This window comes from Mesoplodon mirus (assembly GCF_964341445.2).
Source record: "Mesoplodon mirus genome assembly, chromosome: 15".
NCBI lineage: Eukaryota > Metazoa > Chordata > Mammalia > Artiodactyla > Ziphiidae > Mesoplodon > Mesoplodon mirus.
In genome coordinates this window covers 23,336,697-23,358,971 of record NC_138991.1, presented here as the reverse complement: position 1 = coordinate 23,358,971, position 22,275 = coordinate 23,336,697, and the positions used below count along the sequence as shown (strand labels likewise).

Below are 22,275 nucleotides of genomic sequence, written 5' to 3'. Positions count from 1 at the left end.
GAAAAACCATTGAGTGAGCAGTGCTTCCTCACTCAGGTGATCAAGGCCAAGATCAAGAATAATAAATCATGCTGATAGTATGTCCCCTTAATATGAGATGATAAAAGTGGGATGTGGTGTGATGAAAATGGCATGCTGTGGTCCTCTTCCCAATAACCCATAACCCCAGTCTAATCATGAGAAAAATCAGACAAATTCTAATAGTGGGGCGACCCAAGAAATACCTGACCGGTACTCCTCAAAACTGTCAAGATCATCATGAACAAGGTAAGTCTGAGAAAGTGCCACAGCCAAGAGGAGCCTAAAGGGACATGACAATTAAATGTAATGCTGTGTCCTGGATAGGACTGTGGAAGAGAAAAAGGAAATCTAAATAACTCGTTGGCTTCAGTTATTGATTATGTATCCATATTGCTTCATTAATTGTAACAAAGGTATCAGAGTTAATGTGAGATCTTAACAGGAAACCAAGGGCAGGGTATATGGGAACTCTACTATCTTCTCAATTTTTCTGTTAAGTCTAAAACTGTTCTAAAGAAAAGTCTATTCATGAAGTCATTACAGTGACTGTGACTGTGAACTTGTATATTTTCCTCAGTGGTCTATACGCATCTCTATAGTAGGGATTGTCTCAGAACCCAGCACAGAGACTGTCAGTTATTAAAATTTCAATAAATATATGTCCATGAATAAAGAGAGTTCCATTACTCATGGAAATCTGGTAAATGTATGTCAGGAGCTCACAGAGCCAGAATCTGAAACCTGAATCTGAAAGTGTTGAATGATATGAAAACATAAAGGACATACAAAAGGAAAAAAAAAAAAGTCTATTAAAAAGTAATTATCCACGGGACTTCCCCGGTGGTGCAGTGGTTAAGAATCCGCCTGCCAATGCAGGGGACATGGGTTCGATCTCTAGTCCAGGAAGATCCCACATGCTGCGGAACAGCTAAGCCCGTGTGCCACAACTACTGAGCCTGCGCTCTAGAGCCCGCTCGCCGCAACTAGAGAAAGTGTGCTCACAGCAACGAAGACCCAATGCAGCCAAAAATAAATAAATAAAATAAATAAATAAATTGTTTTTAAAAAGTGGGCTTCCCTGGTGGTGCAGTGGTTGAGAGTCCACCTGCCGATGCAGGGGACACGTGTTCGTGCCCCGGTCCGGGAGGATCCCACATGCCGCGGAGCAGCTGGGCCTGTGAGCCATGGCCGCTGAGCCTGCGTGTCCGGAGCCTGTGCTCTGCAACGGGAGAGGCCACAACAGTGAGAGGCCCGCGTACCGCAAAAAAAAAAAAAAAAAAAAGTAGTAATTATCCAGGGACATCCCTGGTTGTCCAGTGGTTAAGACTTCGCCTTCCAATGCAGGGGCTGAGGGTTCGATCCCCAGGGAGCTAAGATCCCACATACCTCGCAGCCAAAAAACCAAAACATTAAACAGAAGCAATATTGTAACAAATTCAGTAAAGACTTTAAAAATGGTTCCCTTAAAAAAAAATCTTTAAAAAAAAAGTAATTATCCAATAGTGGAGGGGGGATGTATGGGTGAAACAAACTTGGCCATGAGTTGACCACTGTGGGAGCTGGGCCATAGGTGCTGGAGCTGGGTGGGCGGGTGAGCTGTACAGGGAGGGCACGAGGCCTCCTGGTGGGTAGCGATTCACCTCAGTCTTCCTGGAGGTGGGGGAACTGTCTTCTGATGTATGGTCATCGTTGTTGCCATGAACCTCCAGGGTCTTCACCCCGTGCTGTGCTGAGCTCTTAGTGCTCCTGCTCTGGCCTGTGCACACGCCCCCCGCCGAGGCAGGGAGGTCAGCCCAACACTGTCTGGAGCCCCAGGCCCTAGCACAGCCCTCGGTCAATACCGCGTGAGTATTTCCGAGCTTTTCAGCAGCTCTTACTTTTGCTCAGTAAAACTCTGCCTCCTACAATTTTTAAGGAGCTCGGACTCCCGCTTACCCATCCCCCCAAGAACAAACAGAAATCAGCTTCCTTGCCACATGGTGGCCTCTCAGGTATTTAAAGAATGCTGTTTTGTTTTTCATTCAGCATCTGTGCCCTGTTAATTATTTTCTTATGCAGGGAAAACATTCCTCCATTCCTTCAGTCTTCATGTGATATAGTTTCCAGCCTTCTCACTTCCGTTTTCCTGCAGTTTCAGTGTCTCAGAGTGAGGTGCTCAGGACTGGACACAGGCCACTTGAGGCCAGGCACCTGCCGTGCATGCAGCCTTGTGGGCTGCCCGCGGAGGAGCCGGGATGCCTGGCACCCTGTGGAGGAACCACAGGGCAGACGAGGCGTTGCCCACTGTGGTAGAGGGTGACAGGAGCGGGAGGCTGTGGAAGATGGAACAAGAGGGACTTGGGACTTGATTCTCTAAGCAATCCTGGAAGGCTCGGAGCAAGGCCCTGACTGCCTCATTCACCACACAGGACCCAGAGCAGAGAAACTCCCACCACCAAATAGTCATTAACGTGATCCTGTTGAAGAAAATGCCTGTGGTGTGCCTTTGGTAAAATTCTGTTCTCCCTGCTTTCAAGGCCCTGGCTTCATTTGCAGGAGAATGAATGGTAACAGCTGTGACTGTATTCACCTACCAGGAGGTAGGAGGTCACATTTTCCTTTGGAGGCAGGAGTGTAGAGCTGAGTCAGCCCTGGAAACAGCAGAGCTTGGGGCCTGGGGTAAAGAGACCCAGCTTTTGAGCCAGAGGGTGTAGGGGAACCAGCTTCTCCAGGGAACAGGCGGGCTGAGGCCTCAGACTTGGTCAAGACTGGGCAGAGCAGCAGGGAGATGGCAGATGGGTCACCTCACATCTTTTAATTTTTGCTTCTAATTAGCTTGCTGTGTGGCCTTGGGCAAATCACTTTACCTCTCTGAATCTGTACCCTCATCAGAAAATGAGGACATTCACCTGGGTGAGCTGCCGACTCTAATGTTCTATGATTGATTCCGTTGGAGCATTCACTCAGCAGATATTTCTGGAAGATCTATCATGCTCCAAGCGTGGCCCAAGGTGCCAGTGTGGGCGAGTAAACTGACATTGTTCTTGCCCTTATGGGGCTAATGATCTAGTCTGGAGACAGACAGTAAACAGATAAAGCAGCAAACACACAAAGTTTTAAATTGCTGTTGGGAATGGAACAGAAAGCTGCGTTGAAGGGGGTGGTCTTCCTAAACGGAGTGGTCAGGGAAGGCTGCTCTAAGGCAGCGATATTTAAGCTGGGACCTGAATGACAAAAGGAATAAACTACAGACAACCTGGGGGGAAGAGTGTTCCAGACAGAGGAACAGCAGGTTGAGCCCGAGGCAGAGAGCAGCTTGGCCTGTTGAGGGGACTGGAAGGGAGGGCAGCATGGCTGGAACAGAGTCAACGAGGCAGGAGCCTCACAAGGGTGAGATAGCCAAAGCCTCGGTGGCCACAGTGAAGAGTTCTGCTTTATCCTGGGCGCTTTGGGAAGCTACTTGAAGACCTGACTCCAGCTGGAACTTGTGGGGTGGGGTGGAGGTGGATAACAGTGCCTGCTGACGGTGCTGCCCTCAGTGAGACCCTGGACAGATTGCTGGTTCAAATCCCGGCTCCACCAGTTTCTGTCTTGTTACCTTGGGCAGGTTAGTTAAGTTTCTGCCTCAGTTTCCTCGGAGTGTAGTGGTTAAAAGCATGGACTCTAAAGGCAGGCCCATCCGAGTTCAAATCCTAGCTTTATTGCTTCCGTGCTGTATGATGTTGGACAAGTTCCTTAACCTCATCAGCATCCTCTGTAAAATGATGATCATAAAAGGACTCACCTCATGGGGTTCTAGTGAGGGTTCCATGAGCTAACACACCCCAAAGCTACAAGAGGGCCTGGGATTTAGTGAAGGCTCATTAAACATTAGCTGGTGCTGTCATCACTGTCATCATCATCGTCGTCATCATTATCATCGTCATCATTGTTATTGTTATAAGATACATGACCTTTGACAAGTAAATTTCCTTTTTTGAACCTTATTTTCCACATCTGAGGCTGATAATTCCTGTATCCCCGGGTGGTTGTGAGGATTACATCTACACACGTTTCTCCCACACAGTAGGAGCTGACTAAAGAGCAGCCATCTGGCTTCTGTGCAAGGCCTGGCGCTGGTCAGAAGGGCCTTTATGCCCATCGCACTGAGCACAACTAAAGTGGGGGGCTTCACGTCTCCCAGAGCATCCTCACACACACCATCTTGTTTGGACCTTCCAACAACTTCATAAGAAAGATAACACATCTCCATTCCAGTCTTACCAAGGAGAGACAAGGCCAGGGCTCAGAGTAGATGGTCATTCTTCAAGGTCTGGAACCCAAATGGTGGTAGTGTGGGTGAGGGCGGGGAAGGGGAAGCTGTTCCAAACCCTACTTCACATCTCCTTTCAAACTGAGAATCCTTCAGAGACATGCAGGGCAGGTATTTTCACCTCTGTTTCACAGGTGAGCGAACAGTGGCCCAGGGACATATAACTTTGCCCAAAGTCGCATGACAAGTAAACATGTGGATCTTTCTTCTGAAGCAGGATTATTCTCAATCCCACACGGCCTCCATAGAACAGAGCTCTTGGTTTATGGCTGATGTCTTCTTTTTTGCGGTACGTGGGCCTCTCACTGTTGTGGCCTCTCCCGTTGCGGAGCACAGGCTCCGGACGCGCAGGCTCAGCGGCCATGGCTCACGGGCCCAGCCGCTCCGCAGCATGTGGGATCTTCCCGGACCGGGGCACGAACCCGTGTCCCCTGCATCGGCAGGAGGACTCTCAACCACTGCGCCACCAGGGAAGCCCTGGCTGATGTCAGCAGCAAAGACTCTGGTCCCGGCTTTGCCCCATCTCAGAGTGTCTCCTTACAAAGGGGGTTACACTCTGTAAAGCTGTGCCTGTTGACCTTCATCTCCCTTCCAGATATAACTGAGTAGGAATCCACTCCAGGGAGCCCAAGGGGCAACGGGAGCCGCACAGGGACTACCAGTGGCCCCAGAGCCCGTGAGGGACTGAAGGAACTAAGGCGACACACGCTTATGAAGGAAGCCCTGGAGGAAAGGGTGTGGGAGGGTGTGACAGCTGTAAAAGGGAAGATGTAGAAGAGGAGGATGAGCTGTCCGTCATAGTCCTAAGGAAGAGAAAACGGGCTGGCCTGGCACAAAGAAGAATCGAGACTGGACACCGGGGAAAGCTTGTAAAATGCCGTCGCCCGGCAAGCGACTGTGCGAGTGCGACTCTTGCAGAGCCTGCTGCCCGTGAGCAGGACAGCTGACAAAGTGCCCTGAGGGCTCTTCTAATGTGAGGAGCCCTAGGACTTTGATGTCATTAGCAAAGGGAGTTCTGGACTTCTCCCGTCACTTGCTGAATGACCCCAGATGGATTCACCTCCTGTTCGGGGCCTTGTTTTGCCTACCCTGAAAATCTGCTTGTACAAGTGGATGGTCTCGAACTTTCTGGGACTTCTTTTTTCTAGGGCCTTCACCAGATCCTCCTCCCGGAGAGCCAGCATGACACTCGGCCCTTGATCCTGGTGAGCCTGGGAGCTGAGGTGATACGGATTAGGAAAGAGAAGTTTTGCGAACTGATTGACAGTAAGACAATAGAAAAATTGTCGAAGTTCGAGATCAAGTACCCCAGGTCAGTGCTGTAAATGTGCGTACCTCCCACCAGATCAAATCAACAATTTTTTTGCCTCTTATTTTGGTAAAAGGAAGAAAAAAGTGATGATACCTAAAGCTGACACTGGTGGAATGAAACTGATAATTGTTGGTACACTGGAAATTGGCTCAATCCTTTTTTTTTTTTTTTTTTTTGTGGTACGCGGGCCTCTCACTGTTGTCGCCTCTCCTGTTACGGAGCACAGGCTCTCAGGCTCTGGACGCGCAGGCTCAGCGGCCATGGCTCACGGGCCCAGCCGCTCCACGGCATGTGGGATCTTCCTGGACTGGGGCACGAACCCGTGTCCCCTGCATCGGCAGGCGGACTCTCAACTGCGCCACCAGGGAAGCCCAATCCTTTTGATAATAATTTTAGATAATAATGTTTCAAGGGCCACAAAACTGTTCCTACCCTTTGAAGCAATGGTCTACCTGTGAATTTATCTGTATGTAACTAATTATAGGGAAAGCTACATACACTAAGATGTTCGTAGCCGCCATATTCATAATAGAAAAACAACCACCTTTACCCACATGTGTTACACCAGGGGGATAGTTTAGAAAACTGTGGTACATTCCCTTGATAGAAAGTAACTTTTATTTAAAAATCATAAGTAAATGAGTGATAAAATGCTACAAGAAAAGGATAGGGTACAAAATTGTGTGTATACATACTATGACTATGCCTTTGTAAAACACATGAGAAAAATCTAGAAGGAAAATGAGCAAAAGTGATAGTATCTGTGGTAATGCCCAATTTGTAATAGTCATTCTCTCTGGAAGGTCGGACTAAAAGGGACTTTCTGGTTATAGTTATATATTCCTCTGATGTGTAATTGGTTTTGTAGTGAGTATGCATTTCTTTTATAATGAGGGAAAAAAAGATATACTTTTTAAAGTTGTTGTCAGGGTATGACATTCCAAGTGGATTTTTTTCCCTTTATTCTCCAAATGTTTGTTAATGATGATATATTACTTTTATAATTAAAAAAAATTTATCTTGAAAGATTTGATAAAAAAGATTTTATATTTCCCTAGTTTTCAAATTTTCCAGAGTGAATACTTTTTTTTTTTTGCGGTACGTGGGCCTCTCACTGTTGTGGCCTCTCCCGTTGCGGAGCACAGGCTCCAGACGCGCAGGCTCAGCGGCCATGGCTCACGGGCCCAGCCGCTCCGTGGCATGTGGGATCCTCCCAGACCGGGGCACGAACCCGTGTACCCTGCATCGGCAGGCGGACTCTCAACCACTGCGCCACCAGGGAAGCCCTGAGTGAATACTTTTATAGTGTGAAAAAAACCCTAATTTTTAGGTAAAAACGAATTTATTGTCTGGACCACTGGTTACAAAACTGTTTTGATCTAACACCGCTATTACTAAAGAGTGTTTGAGTGTATACCCCCTAGAATATATATGTGATATAAATAATATATGTTATTTAATTTATTTTTATTTATTATGCCCATATATTGCTATATGAATATATCATATATTTTATAAACATGCAACAAATAGATCTTTAGAAAGAATAAGACAAAGGTAAATATAAATGGAGTCCTACTGTTTTCTTCACACAGCCCAGTGGATCTCATTCACCTCCCTGGCTGACACCCTCACCCCCACTTTGGGATCCCCAGCCGAGACTCCTGTAGCCGTCCTACCGCTGGTCCCGTGCCTCGGTCTCTCCCTGCCAGATCCTTTCTGCATACTTTGCTCTTGCTGAAACCCAAATCTGGCTGTGTTAAACTCCTGCTTATAACCTTTCAGTGGTATCTCACTGCCTGTAGGATACAGTGCAGATTCAATGCCACGTAAATGGCCCTTCATTTTCTGGCCCTTCAACTCCCCTGCAGCACCTCCTGCCACCTCTAACCTGCTCCAGCAACCCAGGCAGATTGCCTCCTGGACCTGCACATACTTGCCTTTGCCAGTGCAGGCCCCCTGCCTGCAATGCCACCCCTCAATCCTGCTCCTCTCCCCTTTATTTTCTGATAAATTTCTTCTCATTCTTTAAGATTCATCTCCTCCAGAAAACCTTTCATGACTGACCCCAGGCTGGGCTAAGTACCCCTTTCTGTGCACTCGTAATCCTCCCTACGTAGCTCTCACAGTGGCCACACCACATTATATTACAGCTGTTTAGAGCTGCGTAGTTTTCGCACAGTTCTTTCTCCACCACTTGGTTAATTGCTTCGTGAACGCAGGGATTGGGCTTTATCCACCTTTCATCTCTAGCACCTGTACAGTACCTGGCACGTGGTAGATGCGTGATAAACGTTGGGTGAGTGAATGAATAAATGAGACACACTCATTAGGGAAAACTGGAAAATGCTGAACATTTAAGAAGGTGAAGACCTTCTTAAATGCATTTGCATTCCTCCAGCAATCTCAATTAGCGTTTTATGTATTTCCTTTCCGTATTTTTTTTTTTTTACCGCATGGCTGTGTACCAAATAGGTATTTATCATTCAGGCACACAGAGCTTCATAATGGAGATCATACCGATTGTACAATTTTGCATCCTCCCTCCATTTTCTTTTCTTGTGGTGATGCTGTGATCAGACATCGTTTTGTGGGCAGATGTGGGAAGCAAGTGATTCCTGTGGTTGAGAAAGAGGTGTGAAGGCAAGCAAACCTGTAGAGTTGCTTCAGCTGTGTCCAATAAGCACATGAAAGAATTTGATATGGGATCCATATGACCTTGGATAAGTCATTTCCCTCCCTCCCATATGACCTTGGATAAGTCATTTTCCCTCCTCTAGGCTTCAGACTCCAATCTACAAAACAAGAAAATTAGACTAGAACAGTGTTTCCCGAAGTATGGATCATATTCACAGAAGGCTTACAAGATGACTTTAGGTGGTACACGGATTGTAAACAGCTATGTATTTATTCTAGTGTGACCTAGAAAAACATGACTAGCTCACTAAACCCATGATTTGACAAACTTGTTGCTTAGAACAAAGCCAAAGTAAATACTTAAGTAAAAGAAACTAAGTAGAAATTTAAAAAATCATTAATAAAATAATAGATGATATGTAGCTATGGTCCAAATTGGGGCAGTTTTGTGAAAAAAAAAAAAAAGTTGGGAAACACTGGTGGTTCCTTGCAGTTCAGCAATGCCCCAATTCTGATTTCTGCATACTACCAACATAAAAAATAGCTATTTAGAAAATAGCTACTCAAAAAAGGATTTAAGGGGGCTTCCCTGGTGGCGCAGTGGTTGAGAGTCCGCCTGCCAATGCAGGGGATGCGGGTTCATGCCCCAGTCTGGGAAGATCCCACATGCCGCAGAGCGGCTGGGCCCGTGAGCCACGGCCGCTGAGCCTGCGCGTCCGGAGCCTGTGCTCCGCAACGGGAGAGGCCACAACAGTGAGAGGCCCATGTACGACAAAAAAAAAAAAAAAAAAAAAAAGGATTTAAGGAGCCTTAGCTGCTCACATAACATCTGGTACATGATGGGTGTCAGTTAATGTTGGTTGAATTGAAATTCAGATGTTTATGTAGACTTGAGGGTGGCAGATGTTTGGGCACTCAGCATCTGTGCTGCCCAGTCAGCACTTTGCTGCAATCATCTGCAATGCTGACAGATAGAATTCTCGCTTATTCATTAATTGTTGAACTCATGGCTTTCTAGACTGCTAAAGCAGGCAGAAAATATAAGCATTATCTAGCTCAAATCCTCCATGTTTTAATTGAGGACTGTGAGGCCCAGGAAAGGGGACGTGACATCCTGAAGATCACACAGTCAGTTGGTGAGACACCTGTCCTGTGGATGCTACAGGCTAGATTATCTGAAGCCTCTCCCCCATGTAGAATATGAACAACTGAGTTCACAGGAAAGAAGGGAAATCTCCAAGGGCCCAAATGAAGAGCAGCCTAAAACCAAAGCACAGAGTGTGATCTAGTGCTGGATTGCCAGGCAGGCATGGGGAGGGGTTGTGGCTGAGGGCACCACAGGCTGAAGTGTTGCATCCTGCAAGGACAGATGACACTTTCAGTTCAAGCGAGGCAGAGAGTGGAACTGGAATTGCTGCATGAAGCTGAGGACTTTAGAAGAGCTGCCGCATTTAGTGAAAGGCTAGACTAGAAATCAACGTGACTGTCGGCATCAGGAGGTTATGTGGAATCTTGTCTGTCTTAACTTGGACTCTGGATCAAAAAAAAAAAAAAGATCCCTTAAGAATCTGTAAGCACGTCCTTGCCCCCTCATAGGTTTTGATGAATTCCTTAGCCCCACTGAGCCTTAGTTTCCATGTTTGTGAAATGGAGTGGTCCTGAGGATCAAATGAGTTAACAAGTGTAAAGTGCCTGGTCATGGTAAGTGTGAAGCAGAGTTAGATACTGTTATTTATTATGTAAGAAATTGGGAGTTAACGGGACTTTTTAGTTGGAGACTATCCAGTGGTGTGCTGGGAAATGTTCAACAAGCAGCTCTCTGGGAGGTGGGAAGTAACCTGACTGGAAGTGTTTGCTGGTTTCTGTGGTGCACATACTGCCACCATGGCCAGTTTTAAGCTACCAACCTGATGTCATCGAGCATGGAGTTGCTCTCGTGAGCTGGTAGGAGCTGACGCTGGCAATGCTGAGACCACCAGGGCTAACTTGTAGCCCATTCTGACCTCTAGATTTTATATTAAGTTGACCTCTATGAATCAAAGTTGATTTTGTCCTGGTCAATATAATCTACCCAGAAGAATGCTCTAATGTGTTAGTGATTTATCAGAGTTGCCTCCTTAGGTGAGAGTATAGGTGAGTCAGTGGAAGTTGAGTGTGCCCTTCCCTTGCTGAGGTCTCAGAAGAAAATAAACCAATGAGTCCTGAGCTCATTCCACCCTCCCCCACTTTCCTCACCCTCATGTGCTATGAGGGAAGGGGGCCGAGTAGAGCCAGGGCACCAAGACCAGTCCAAGGTAGCTACCAATGGACCTTCTATCTCTATAGAGTGGCCTTGTCTGGACATTTCAGATAAATGGAACCATGTATATGTGACTGGCTTCTTAACATAGTGTTTTCAAGGTTCATTCATGTTTTAGCATGTACCAGCACTTCATTCATTTTTATTGTCAAATAATATTCCAGTGCATGGATATACCACTCTTTTATTTACTCATTCATCAACTGATGGACAGTTGGGTTGTTTCCACTTTTTAGCTATTATGAATAATGCTGCTATGAACATTCTTTTTTTTTTTTTTTTGCGGTAAGTGGGCCTCTCACTGTTGTGGCCTCTCCCGTTGTGAAGCACAGGCTCTGGATGCGCAGGCTCAGTGGCCATTGCTCACAGGACCAGCCGCTCTGCGGCATGTGGGATCCTGCCAGACCGGGGCACGAACCCTTGTCCCCTGCATCGGCAGGCGGAATCTCAACCACTGCGCCACCAGGGAAGTCCTGCTATGGACATTCTTGTTCAAGTTTTTGTGTGGACATATTTTTCATTTCTCTTGGGTATATACCTAGGAGTGGAATTCCTGGGTCATAAGTTAACTGTTTAACCTTTTGAGGAACTGCTAGACTGTTTTTTCAAAGTGGCTGCATCATTTTACATTCCTGGCAGCAATGTATTGGAACCCTCGCTCCAATGTCTCCACATCCCCATTAGCACTTATTATTATTTGTCTTTTTAATTATCGTCATCCTAGTGGGCATAAGTGGTATCTTGTGTGGCTTTGGCTTACATTCCCCTGATGGCTAATGATCACATACGTAATTTAAAATTTTCAGTAGCCACGTTATAAGAAATCAAAAGAAATGGGTGAAATTAACTGTAATAATATATTTTATTGAATGCAGTATATCTAAAATGTTATCATTTCAACATGTAATCAGCATAAAAATTACTGAGATATTCTGCATTCTTTTTTTGTTGTTCTAAGTCTTTGAAATCTGGTGTGTATTTTATACTCAGAGCACACCTCTAATTCAGATTCATCACACTTCAGGTACTCAGTAGCCACATGTGGCTCGTGGCCACCACATGGAATAGTGCAGGTCTAGGTGATGAAGGTGTGGAAAGGTAAAGGAGGCAGAGGGAAGAGTCTGGGAAAAGGCGCGGAGGTGGGACAGGGCTCAGTGTGTTTCGGGGCTGGAAGGAGGCAGGGCTGGAGGGGCAGGGGGCAGGGAGGAGCTCGTGTGGGAACCTCAACATCTGGGCCTTGCCTTCAGCGATGAAGATGTGTGCCAGAAGTTCCTCGAGGAGAACAGTTGGAATGTCTTTCGGAAGGACCTGATGCGGCTGCTGGTGGAGCCTCGCCAGTGTCCACCATTCACCCCAATCCAGCCCAAGAAGAAAGGGATCTACAAGCCCAAGGCTGTGATGCTGGATTTGTGTAGCTTAGACAAGAAGACTAGACCTCGTCATCCCATTTTTATGGCACCCCAGAAATACCTCCCCCCATTGAGGATTGTCGAAGCCATTATAGCACCCCGGTACAAAATCCAAGAACTCCTGCCTCAGTATAAGAATGCAGGGGTCCTTGTTTAGAGTCAATAAAAGATGTTGGGTTGACCCTCGTGTTTCCTGAATAACCACCATGGAAGTTGTGGGGCTTACAGTGGGGGATCCTGAGGGCTGAGCCATGGGTCCAGAGAGGTGTTTGGGGCAGCACCTGGGGCACTGTCTCTCTGGACACTTGTGGGACTGAGTAAGGGATGGTTGGGAGGCTGGGTGGGGATGGGTTAATCACTGGAGGTGGCCTCAGAGTGGGAGGGTCTTATCTGAGGAGACAGATGGGAGACACAGAGGCAAGATGGGGTTGCAAACTCAAATGCCTTGCAAGGCCGGCAGGTCGTCTAAAGGAGTGTAGCAGAAGGACTGGGGAGGCGGCAGGGAACGGTGGGGGCTGGTGCGCACATTCCCCGTCCAGGTGGAGCCGCTGCTCCATAGACCCAGTCAGTTGATGCCATGCCAGGAAGTAATGCAGGCCCAGTACGGCCAATCTTTAGATTTTTCAGGAGAACCCAGAAACGCAGTGTTTCAGATGATTCCTACCCGTTTTCAAATGTGAGCAACGAACTCAAATTGTTTTTGAAATACTGTGTTAGGCAAACAAAACACATACACAGGCTGCGTTGGGCCCACAGGCTGCTGGTTTGCCAGTAGCTTGTCAGGCAGCTCTGTCAGAATGACAGGGTGTTGCCAGAGACTGGAGTGAGGCGTGACCGTGGGGGGAGGTACAAGGAGCCAGAGACGGATGGGCAGCGTGACAGGAGCCGGCGTCCCGGGTCAAGGATGAGGAGTGAGCAGCCTGAGAGAGGATGCAGACCAGAGACAGGAGACGGTCAGTGGGACCTAAGGAGCTCTCCCTGGTCCCTCCGGTGGGGCCTGGAAGCCATCAGTCACTGGCCTGGGCTGGCTCTCCTTGTTGGTAGCGCTGGGCCTAGAACTCAGGGTTCCTGTCTCACTCCAGCCTCGGCACCACAGACCCAGAACTAAGTCACCTCTCTCCCTTGGGAAAACCCATGGTTTAGCTTTGAGAGCCCTGAGGGGCCTGGTGGAGGCCATGGCAGCACAAGAGCCCAGCCTGGTGGTGCCAGGAGAGACAGGAGCCCTCCCCAACCAGTACCTCCCCCCCAACAGCACCCCTGCGAGGAGCGGACTCGGAGGAACACCGGGCACTGAGCCGGCATCGGGAGCCCTGGAGAGCCTGCTTCTGTCCCGTGGGACCCCCTTGAGTGCCTGGAGTGCTTCACCTGCCCTCCGGTTTCCCCAGTGGCTAAATGAGCGTGTTGGACGAGTTGAATGGTTTTCACGAGTGAGAGGTGAGTATAGTTTGAAAAGCACATTCAATATTATACTTTTGTTTGTCGAATTTAGAAGAAAGCTGTTTTCATGTTACCCAGCAAAGAAGGAGGAGTAGGGAATTTGTCAGAAGAGCGTGTGGATGTTAGAGAGGAGAGAAGCAGTGGACTTAAGTCATCTCGACTTCCCTGATAGCTCCAGAGGGTCGAGGAGCCTAGGATGTCTGCAGCAGTCCTGGAAGGGCTGCCTGTGACCTACAAGGACAGGGTGGCATGGTTTGGGGATCAGGTAAATTGGGGTGTCTGACTATATTTAGAGATCTCTTTTTTTTTTTTTTTTTTTTTTTTCTTTTTGCTGTATGCGGGCCTCTCACTGTTGTGGCCTCTCCCGTTGCGGAGCACAGGCTCCGGATGCGCAGGCCCAGCGGCCATGGCTCACGGGCCCAGCCGCTCCGCGGCATATGGGATCCTCCCAGACCGGGGCACGAACCCGTATCCCCTGCATCGGCAGGCGGACTCTCAACCACTGCGCCACCAGGGAGGCCCTAGAGATCTCTTTGTGTGTAGGTCTGTGGCTCCAAGATGATGGTGTGGACATTTTGTTCATTCATTTGAAATGTATTTATTAAGTACTTGCTCTGTAGCAGATCCAAAGGAGGATAAGAGGCAGTCTGCATTCCCTCTTATTCTGTAGGCCAAGGGCCAAATAATAAATATTTTAGGTTTTATAGGCCTTATGGTCTCTGTTGTAACTACTCAACTCTGCATGGTGAAAGCAGCTTTAGTGTTCCAATAAAGCTTTATTTGCAAAAACAGGTGGCAGGCGGGCTTCCCTGGTGGCACAGTGGTTAAGAATCCGCCTGCGAATGCAGGGGACACAGGTTCGAGCCCTGGTCGGGGAAGATCCCACATGCCACGGCGCAACTAAGCCCGTGCACCACAACTACTGAGCCTGCGCTCTAGAGCCCACGAACCGCAACTACTGAGCCCGCGTGCCACAACTACTGAGCCCGCACGCCTAGAGCCCATGCTCCGCAACAAAGAGAAGCCACCGCTGTGAGAAGCCCACACATGGCAACAAAGAGTAGTCCCCGCTCGCCGCAACTAGAGGAAGCCTGCACGCAACAACAAAGACCCAACTCAGCCAAAAATAAATAAATAAATTTATTTAAAAAAAAAACAAAACAGGTGGCAGGCTAGATTTGGCCTGTGCGCCATTGTTTGCTGACCCGCGCTCTAGGCAATAGGGAGCCCTTGAAGGTTCTTGAGTCGACCTGACATGACCAGAGAAGGGGTGGGAAGCTTTTTATTGAGCATTTATTCTATGACAGCCATCTTGCTAAGCATCTGACTGGAGTCTAATGACTTGGGCTAAGATCCTAGGTCTGCCACTTAATGGCTGTTGAGGATTAAAAGAGGTGGTACATGAACAGCAAGGGGGCGGATTTTATTCACCAGGACCACTGCATCCAGCTTCCTGGAAAGTGAGAGAAAAAACTTCCAGCGTAGGAGGCAGAGCAGGTTTTCTAGGGGAGCGGTGGGTGAGAACTCAGACTAGAAGAGCAGCCTGGGAGCAAGGGCACCATGTGTAGGGGGAGAGGCTGTGAGGTCTGGGGCTTTGGGAAAGAGCAAAGCTTTTTCTGAAGCTACTATGTAACAGATAGGAGAACTTGAGAATGAGAAATGCCCAAAGAGGTCTTCAAAGAGCTTTTCTGTGCACTGAGAATGTGTTTCTCCTTTGGCATTTTCTTGAGAAACCAAGTAAACATTTGAATAGCTCCTTTTTTTTGTTTTTTTGAATAGCTCTTATTTATAATTTTATGCCATAGTGCTGTTTCTTTGAGTTCAGTTACCAAGCCGACAGTGGGCAGCATGAGGCCCTAGTTATGTTCGGTTACACATGTAAAGTCCCTGGTACATAGTACGTGCTCAATACATGTTAGATGGTATTAGTACCTTTTTTAAAATTTATTTTATTTATTTTATTTATGGCTGTGTTGGGTCTTCATTGCTGCGCGCGGGCTTTCTCTAGTTGCGGCAAGCGGGGGCTACTCTTTGTTGCGGTGTGTAGGCTTCTCACTGCGGTGGCTTCTCGTTGTGGAGCATGGGCTCTAGGCGCGTGGGCTTCAGTAATTGTGGCGCACGGACTCATTAGTTGTGGTTCACGGGCTCTAGAGCGCGGGCTCAGTAGTTGTGGTGCACGGGCTTAGTTGCTCCCCGGCATGTGGGATCTTCCCGGACCAGGGCTCGAACCCGTGTCCCCTGCATTGGCAGGCGGATTCTTAACCACTGTGCCACCAGGGAAGTCCTATTAGTACCTTTTTGATCAAGATCAATTTGGCCTTCCAGAGACTCTCTTCCCCCTTCAGTGGAATAGGAAGCCAAGGCTTTGGAAGGCTGAGCCTTCATAATCAATGATAAAGACCATCTCCGAGAGATTTGGGATAGGAGGGCGCTGGCTGTCATCTCACCCGAACCCCACACTCTAAGTGAAATGGTTAATGTCAGTATTAAGAGGCAGCGTTGGAGGGAGAGAGCAGAGGCGGGTCAGCAAAGCATCAACATGCACTGTGGGCAAGGGTGCTGGTCGAAGGAATAATGAGTGGGACGGTGTGGGGAGGGCTGTGTGAGAACCTCCCAGCCTCCGGGCCGTGAGCTTCAGAATCCCTCCCCTTCCGCATACACTCTGCAACAAACAGCAGTGGATCAGCATCAGGCAGGGAGGAGGACACATCAGGATTTATTTGGGAGAAAAGCTCATTCAGAAGGAACCAGTATGACACCCCTTGACACAAGTGTTAGTAATAAACATATTTTCAGTGCTTCAGAGGTTCTTACTGCCCACCTGGCACAGATCCAAGGGTCAGGAAGCCCATAGTGACCCGTCACAAGGGAGTAGGGCCCGGCTTAGGTACGGAGTGCTCCCTGTGTGCCCACATCGTGTGAGGCACTCTATAGAGGCTATCACTTATCCTGAAAATACTTCCTGGCAACTAACCAGGTGGCATTGTCCCCATCTGACAGATGAGGAGCCTGAGGCCCAGAGAGGCAAAGGCCTTGTCTAAGCTCACTCGCTACCAGGTGGTTGCTCCAGGAAATCCGAGAGCTTTCACTGCACCCCAGCACCCTCCCAGGCAGGAAGCGTCTCAGCGTGTGCACTGTGACACCACCCTCACTCATCTATCCCAAATGAGCCACCTGTTTTCCATACAAATTCTGTACACACAACCCTGGAACTGTGCTGGAGAGAATATATTCACCCTCTGGGATGATTTTCCATATGTAAATAAGCCTAGTCATATTGCAGAGGCACACCCAGGCCACTCAAGCCAAAAATACAGCCCCCAGTACTGATAGCTTCCACTGTTTGGGGAAAATGAAAAAAGCCATTTGAGAAACACAGGAGATATTGCCAGCATTTGTTATAGGAAGTGTTTAAGATCCCTCCTTGGGGTTGGAAGCAAAAGCATTCTTTAAATCCTCTATTCCTTTTATATAACTCACGGAAAAATCTTACCTTCCTGTTACAGAAGGTCTAAGGGGTGAGATGGGTAGCTTTGCAACCTCCATCGCACTCACTAGAGGCTATTTTGCCATGATGCTTTTCTGTCATTTAGGGATTTAAGGGGTTTAACCACAAGGGTGCTGAGTTGCAGAATTTGTAGTCACAGGTTCAGAGCTGACAATGAAGACGAGTAATTTCTAGGTGGCTGAGAAGCAGCACCAAAGCTGGAACGAGGGTTTTTCATGGCTTCTAAAGGCTGTGGGCTTTAGCCCTGGGGACAGAGCCTGGGGATATTGGGAGGGTGGCACTTCTGGACAAGAGCTGTGTGACTTTCAGCCAGGCTCCTTCCCTTTCTGGAGCTTCACTACCGTCATTGGCAAAATTGGCACAGGGTCTGGTAGGTGTTCTTCAGCCTCCCTCTAACCCCAACAGAAAATCAGAATCAAGAAGAAACTGGATTACAGAGACCCTTGGTGAAGTGTGACAATGAACCGCAGATGAGATAATAGTAGTGTATTAATGCTAAATGTCCTGATGTTGGTAATTGTACTGTGGTCATGCAAGAGAGTCTCCTGTCCTTAGGAAATGCACACTGAGGTCCTTGGCTGTTAAAGGAGATGGGTTCTTCAACTTACTTTCAAATGATTTAGAAATATATTGTGTGTATATTTAGAAGAGCAAAGCATATATAGCACAATGATAACAACTGGCGAATCTGGGTGAAGGGTACTTAGGAGTTCTTTGAACCATTCTTGTAATTTTTTTTTTCCAATTTGAAAGCAGTCACTGTTTATTAACTGACCAGATTACAAAAATAATCATGGTAGATACCTTAGGTCATCCTTCATTCTTGTAACTTTAAAAAAATTATTTTAAGTTGTATAATACACATAAAACTTACCCTCACAGCCATTTTACTGTGAGCTACCTTCTCCCAGGGTACTTTAAATTAGGGGCCTGTTTCTACCTGGCTCTGGACTTCTTGGCCTCGGGTCCCTTCTGGCACCACAGAGTTAGTATCTAGAATGGTTGGCTGCCGGTGAGGGCTGTTCCCCCCTTGCTCCCTTATCACGTTTATCACATGGAAGGAGGTGGACTCATGGTCTTTAAGTCTTAACAACACTGATCATCTGTGATTTTAATGGTTAGAAACTGAGACCATATCTTTTCCTGAGAGCAGGTTTTTATCTTGAAAGATACTGTCAGAAAGTCCTTCTTCCGGTCATAACTTGAAACTCATGCTACTGTTCAAGATTTTTTCTTGTTTGTGTGGAGATGGAGAGGAATTGCTCATTGCTCTTCGGGAAGCCTCTTCCCCATAAAGCCAGACCTTCTCCTGTCCTTCTGTCTGATTTCACCGACATCACAGGGCAGAAGGAGCAGGATAATGAGCAGGAGTTCTGGATTTAGGCTGCTCTGCTTCTGACCAGCTGCGTGACAGCAGGCAAGCCACTGCTCTTTGCCTCAGTTTCCCCATCTGTAACATGGGAATAATAAAAGCATCTGTTTCATAAAGTCATGAAGATTAACTTAAATAGTCCATATAAAACACTAAATTCAGAGTTTGACTCTCAGAAAGCAAAAACCTGGGGTGGGAGAAAAAAGGGGACCCAGGGACAAAATGATACAGACAGTAGGTCTGTGAGACATGCAGACCGACCGGGAGGCCAGCCCTGCCCACAGAGTTGAAATAGAAGAGCCCCACATATGGACATTTCTCAGTTTAACAGATCACAGCAGCTGGGGGATTTGCACATGTAAAAAGCTCTCACCGGTGAATCATTCTGCATTTGCACATTGCTCTATTATCATACACATGTTATCAGCTTCGACAATTACCAGCTCATGCGGTCCTCTGCCTTTTTGAGAGGAGAGCCCTGGAGCCTGCTGGCTGCCTATCTCCTCCTCCTCCCTTTATGCCAGTGCTTGTCTTCTGTCCCTTAGCTGCCAGGCTCCTGGCATCTCCATTAGATAGGGAAGCATATGGGAACTGGAAGGACTGAACTAAAACCTAGATGAATTCAACCAGTACATCTCCAATTAGCAGACATGCTGCAGGGAGAGGGAGCTGGTCAGGGCTTAGAGAGACAGCACCAAACCAAACCAAAGTCTTTGGCATCAAGGAGCTTACATCTGGGTCAGTGGTTAAAGAACACAAGGAAAATCAGGGAAACTGGGGGATGGAGGTGGGTTACAGGTTACTGCGTTGTAAAGGATAGTCAGGGAAGGCTTCTCTAAGACTGTGATATTGATGAGTACAGGAAGTGAGGGGATGAGCCATGCAGATATCGGGGCAAGAATGTTCCAGGCAGAGAGAAAGCACATTCAAGCATAACAGCAAGAAGGCTGGTGTGGCTGGAATGGAGTCAAAGGAGAGAGAAATTGAAAAAGGGCAAGGGCAGAGAGGGACTGGAGGCCAGCTCATGATCATGTGAAGGGAGCCTTTGGAAAGTTCTTAGCAGAGGAGTGAGTGATATGATCTGGCTACAGACTGGGGGTTTAAGCATGAGGGTGGCATGGGGAGACGGGGGTGGGGGACAGTTGGGAAGCCAGTGCCATAATCCAAGTAGGAGATTACGGTGGCTCAGATCACCATATTGATTGTGGTGGTGTCTCGATGGGGCTGATCGTGGACATATTTCGATGGTAGAATCGATCAGGGTTTGCTAAAGGACTGAATGTCAGGAATGAGAGAGAGGGACTAAGGATAACTCCAAAGATTTTGGTTTGAGTAAGTGGAGGATGGAGTAGCCGTTCCCTGAGACAGAGAAGACTGTAGGAGAAGTACATTTAGGGGCGAATATCAGGAGTGTGGTTTTTTTTTGTTTGTTTGTTTTTTTGCGGTACGCGGGCCTCTCACTGTTGTGGCCTCTCCCGTTGCGGAGCACAGGCTCTGGACGCGCAGGCTCAGTGGCCATGGCTCACGGGCCCAGCCGCTCCGCGGCATGTGGGATCTTCTCAGACCGGGGCGTGAACCCGTGTCCCCTGCATCGGCAGGCGGACGCTCAACCACTGTGCCACCAGGGAAGCCCAGGAGTGTGGTTTTTAACAGTTTAAAAAAAAAAAAAAAGGATTTAAGGATGATGTGATAACACACGTAAAGCAGTTGCAACACCACCCGGCACTTCATGCACACTCATGCAAGGTTAGTATTATCCCCATTTTCACACTGCTGGTTTGGTAGAAGAGCCAGAATTCAAACCTGGGTCTGTTTGGCTCCAAACCTCTGTTTGTTTCTCTTCTTAAACATCCTCAGTCTTCCATGATCCCTTGTCCTTAAGGTTTCATGTTGATACTGTCAGGAAGTTCTTCCTCCTGTTTAATGGCAGTCTGTCCGATTGCAGTTAGAGCCTGACCCTTTGTTTGGGACTCTTGGGTTATGTCAAGTGAGGTGAGCAAGATCCTGTTTTGTGTGGTGAAGCAGGAGGCACCCATGAGCTATTTGCCTCTTCAAGCATTATTGGTAGCGCCGTGAAATTTAAATTCCCTTTTCATAGGTCTTCATCACAAGAAAGGTCATTTAAAACTTCACTGGCATCAAGTAATTCCTAAAACATGCTTTAAAAATATAGACAGACAGGTAGTAGGTAGGTAGGTAGATATTTATCTATATAGATATAAATATCAGAAAAATTCTAAAAATTTTGTTTTCATAATCCCAAATTTTAAATGTATATAATGAGAATTGAAACATTTCCACTATTTCACCCATCTAATCTCATCTCACAAGGATAACTTGACTAACAGTTTGGTATGTAACCTTCTCAAAGTTCACATACTCATATCCATTTCCTTATTTATTATTTTAACAAAAAAAAAAAAAAAGGAAGAAGCTATACCAGCTCTGTCCAATAGAATTTTCTGCAGTAAAGACAATGTTCTATCATACATGTCCACCAGCCATATACGGCTACTGGGCACTTGAAATGTGGCTAATGTGACTGAGGACTGAATTTTTAATTTTAAGTAATTTAAATAGCTATAGGTAGGTAGTGGCCACCATAATGGTCAGCACAGTGTTATACATTTTGGTTTTTTTACTTAGAGTATCATGGACATTTCTTTTTTGTTTAATTTTATAAATTTTGAAATCATCTCACAGAAAAGTTGAAGTTACACTACAAAAAAGCCATTTGAGAGTAAGTTGGGACCAGATGCAACAGCACATCCAAATAATTTAGTGTTTATTTCCTCAAACAAGGACATTCTCTTATGTAACCACAACCATCAAAATCAGGAAATTATCATTGACACATTACAGCCATCGAATCCTCAGGGCCCATCCACACGTTGCCAGTTGTCCCAATAACATCTTTTATAACAAAGGATCCAGTTCACGATCGTGCAGTACACTTCGTTGGCATGCCTCTTTGGTTTCCTTCTATCTGATACAGTTCTCAACCTTTCTTTGACATTCATGACCTTGATACTTTTGAAGATTACAGACCAGTTATTTTGTAGAGTGTTCTTTCTACAAGAAAGGGCCTGTTTGATGTTTTCTCATGGTTCGATTTAGGTTATGCATCTTGGGCAGGAAATCCCAGAAGTGATGCTGTGTTCTTCCCATTGGATGTTATCAGGTGGTGCAAGATTTCAGTTTGTCCCATTACTGGTGGTAACTTATTATTGGATTAAAATGGTGTCTCCGCTGTAAAGTTACTCTTGTTTATTTCCTTTTCATTTTAAAATGTATGTATGCATGTACGTATGTATGGTGTTAAAAAAAAACACATAACATGAAATTTACCATCTTAACCATTTCTACGTGTATAGTTCAAGAGTGTTGAGTATATTCACATTGTGAGAGAGATCTCCAGAACTTTTTCATCTTGCAAATCTGAAACTCTGTACCCACTAAACAACTCCCCTTTCCCCCTCCCCCCAGCCCCTGGTAAGCACCCTTCTACTTTCTGTCTCTATGAACTTGACTTTTGATACCTCATATAAGCAGAATCATACAGTCTTTGTCTTTTTGTGGCTGGCTTATTTCACTTAGCACAATGTCCTCAAGGTTCATCCCAGTTGTAGCATGTGTCAGGATTTCTTGCTTTTTTAAGGCTGAATAATATTCCCTGGCATTTATATACCACATTTTGTTTATCCATTCATCTGTTGATGGAAATTTGGGTTCCACCTCTTGGCTTTTGTGATAGTGCTGCTATGAACATGGATATGCAAATATCTCTTGCAGACCTGTTTTCAAATTTCTTGTATATATATCCAGAAGTGGGACTGCTGGGTCATATGGTGGCTCTAGTTTTGATTTTTTTGAGAAACTGTCATCCTGTTTTCCATAGCAGTTGCACCATGTTACAATCCCACCAACAGTGAACAAGGGTTGCAATTTCTCCAGATCCTTGTCAACACTTGTCATTCTGTTCTTGTTAG

General features: G+C 46.7%; 1 protein-coding gene across 2 annotated transcripts in view; it reads left to right on the top strand.

The window, feature by feature from the left end:
* CNBD2 (cyclic nucleotide binding domain containing 2) overlaps positions 1-21,616 on the top strand; it is a gene marked incomplete at both ends in the record, with an annotated part of 73,055 nt that extends 51,439 nt beyond the window's left edge. The window contains 3 exons of one of the 2 annotated variants that reach the window (XM_082645053.1): positions 5,461-5,624; positions 13,222-13,403; positions 21,404-21,616. In XM_082645053.1, the coding sequence (XP_082501179.1) occupies positions 5,461-5,624; positions 13,222-13,403; positions 21,404-21,522 (465 nt within the window). Of the gene's footprint in view, positions 1-5,460; positions 5,625-11,807; positions 12,127-13,221; positions 13,404-21,403 lie in introns of those variants that run through there. The other variant, XM_082645052.1, reaches the window with a different exon arrangement.
* Positions 21,617-22,275: the final 659 nt, after the last annotated feature.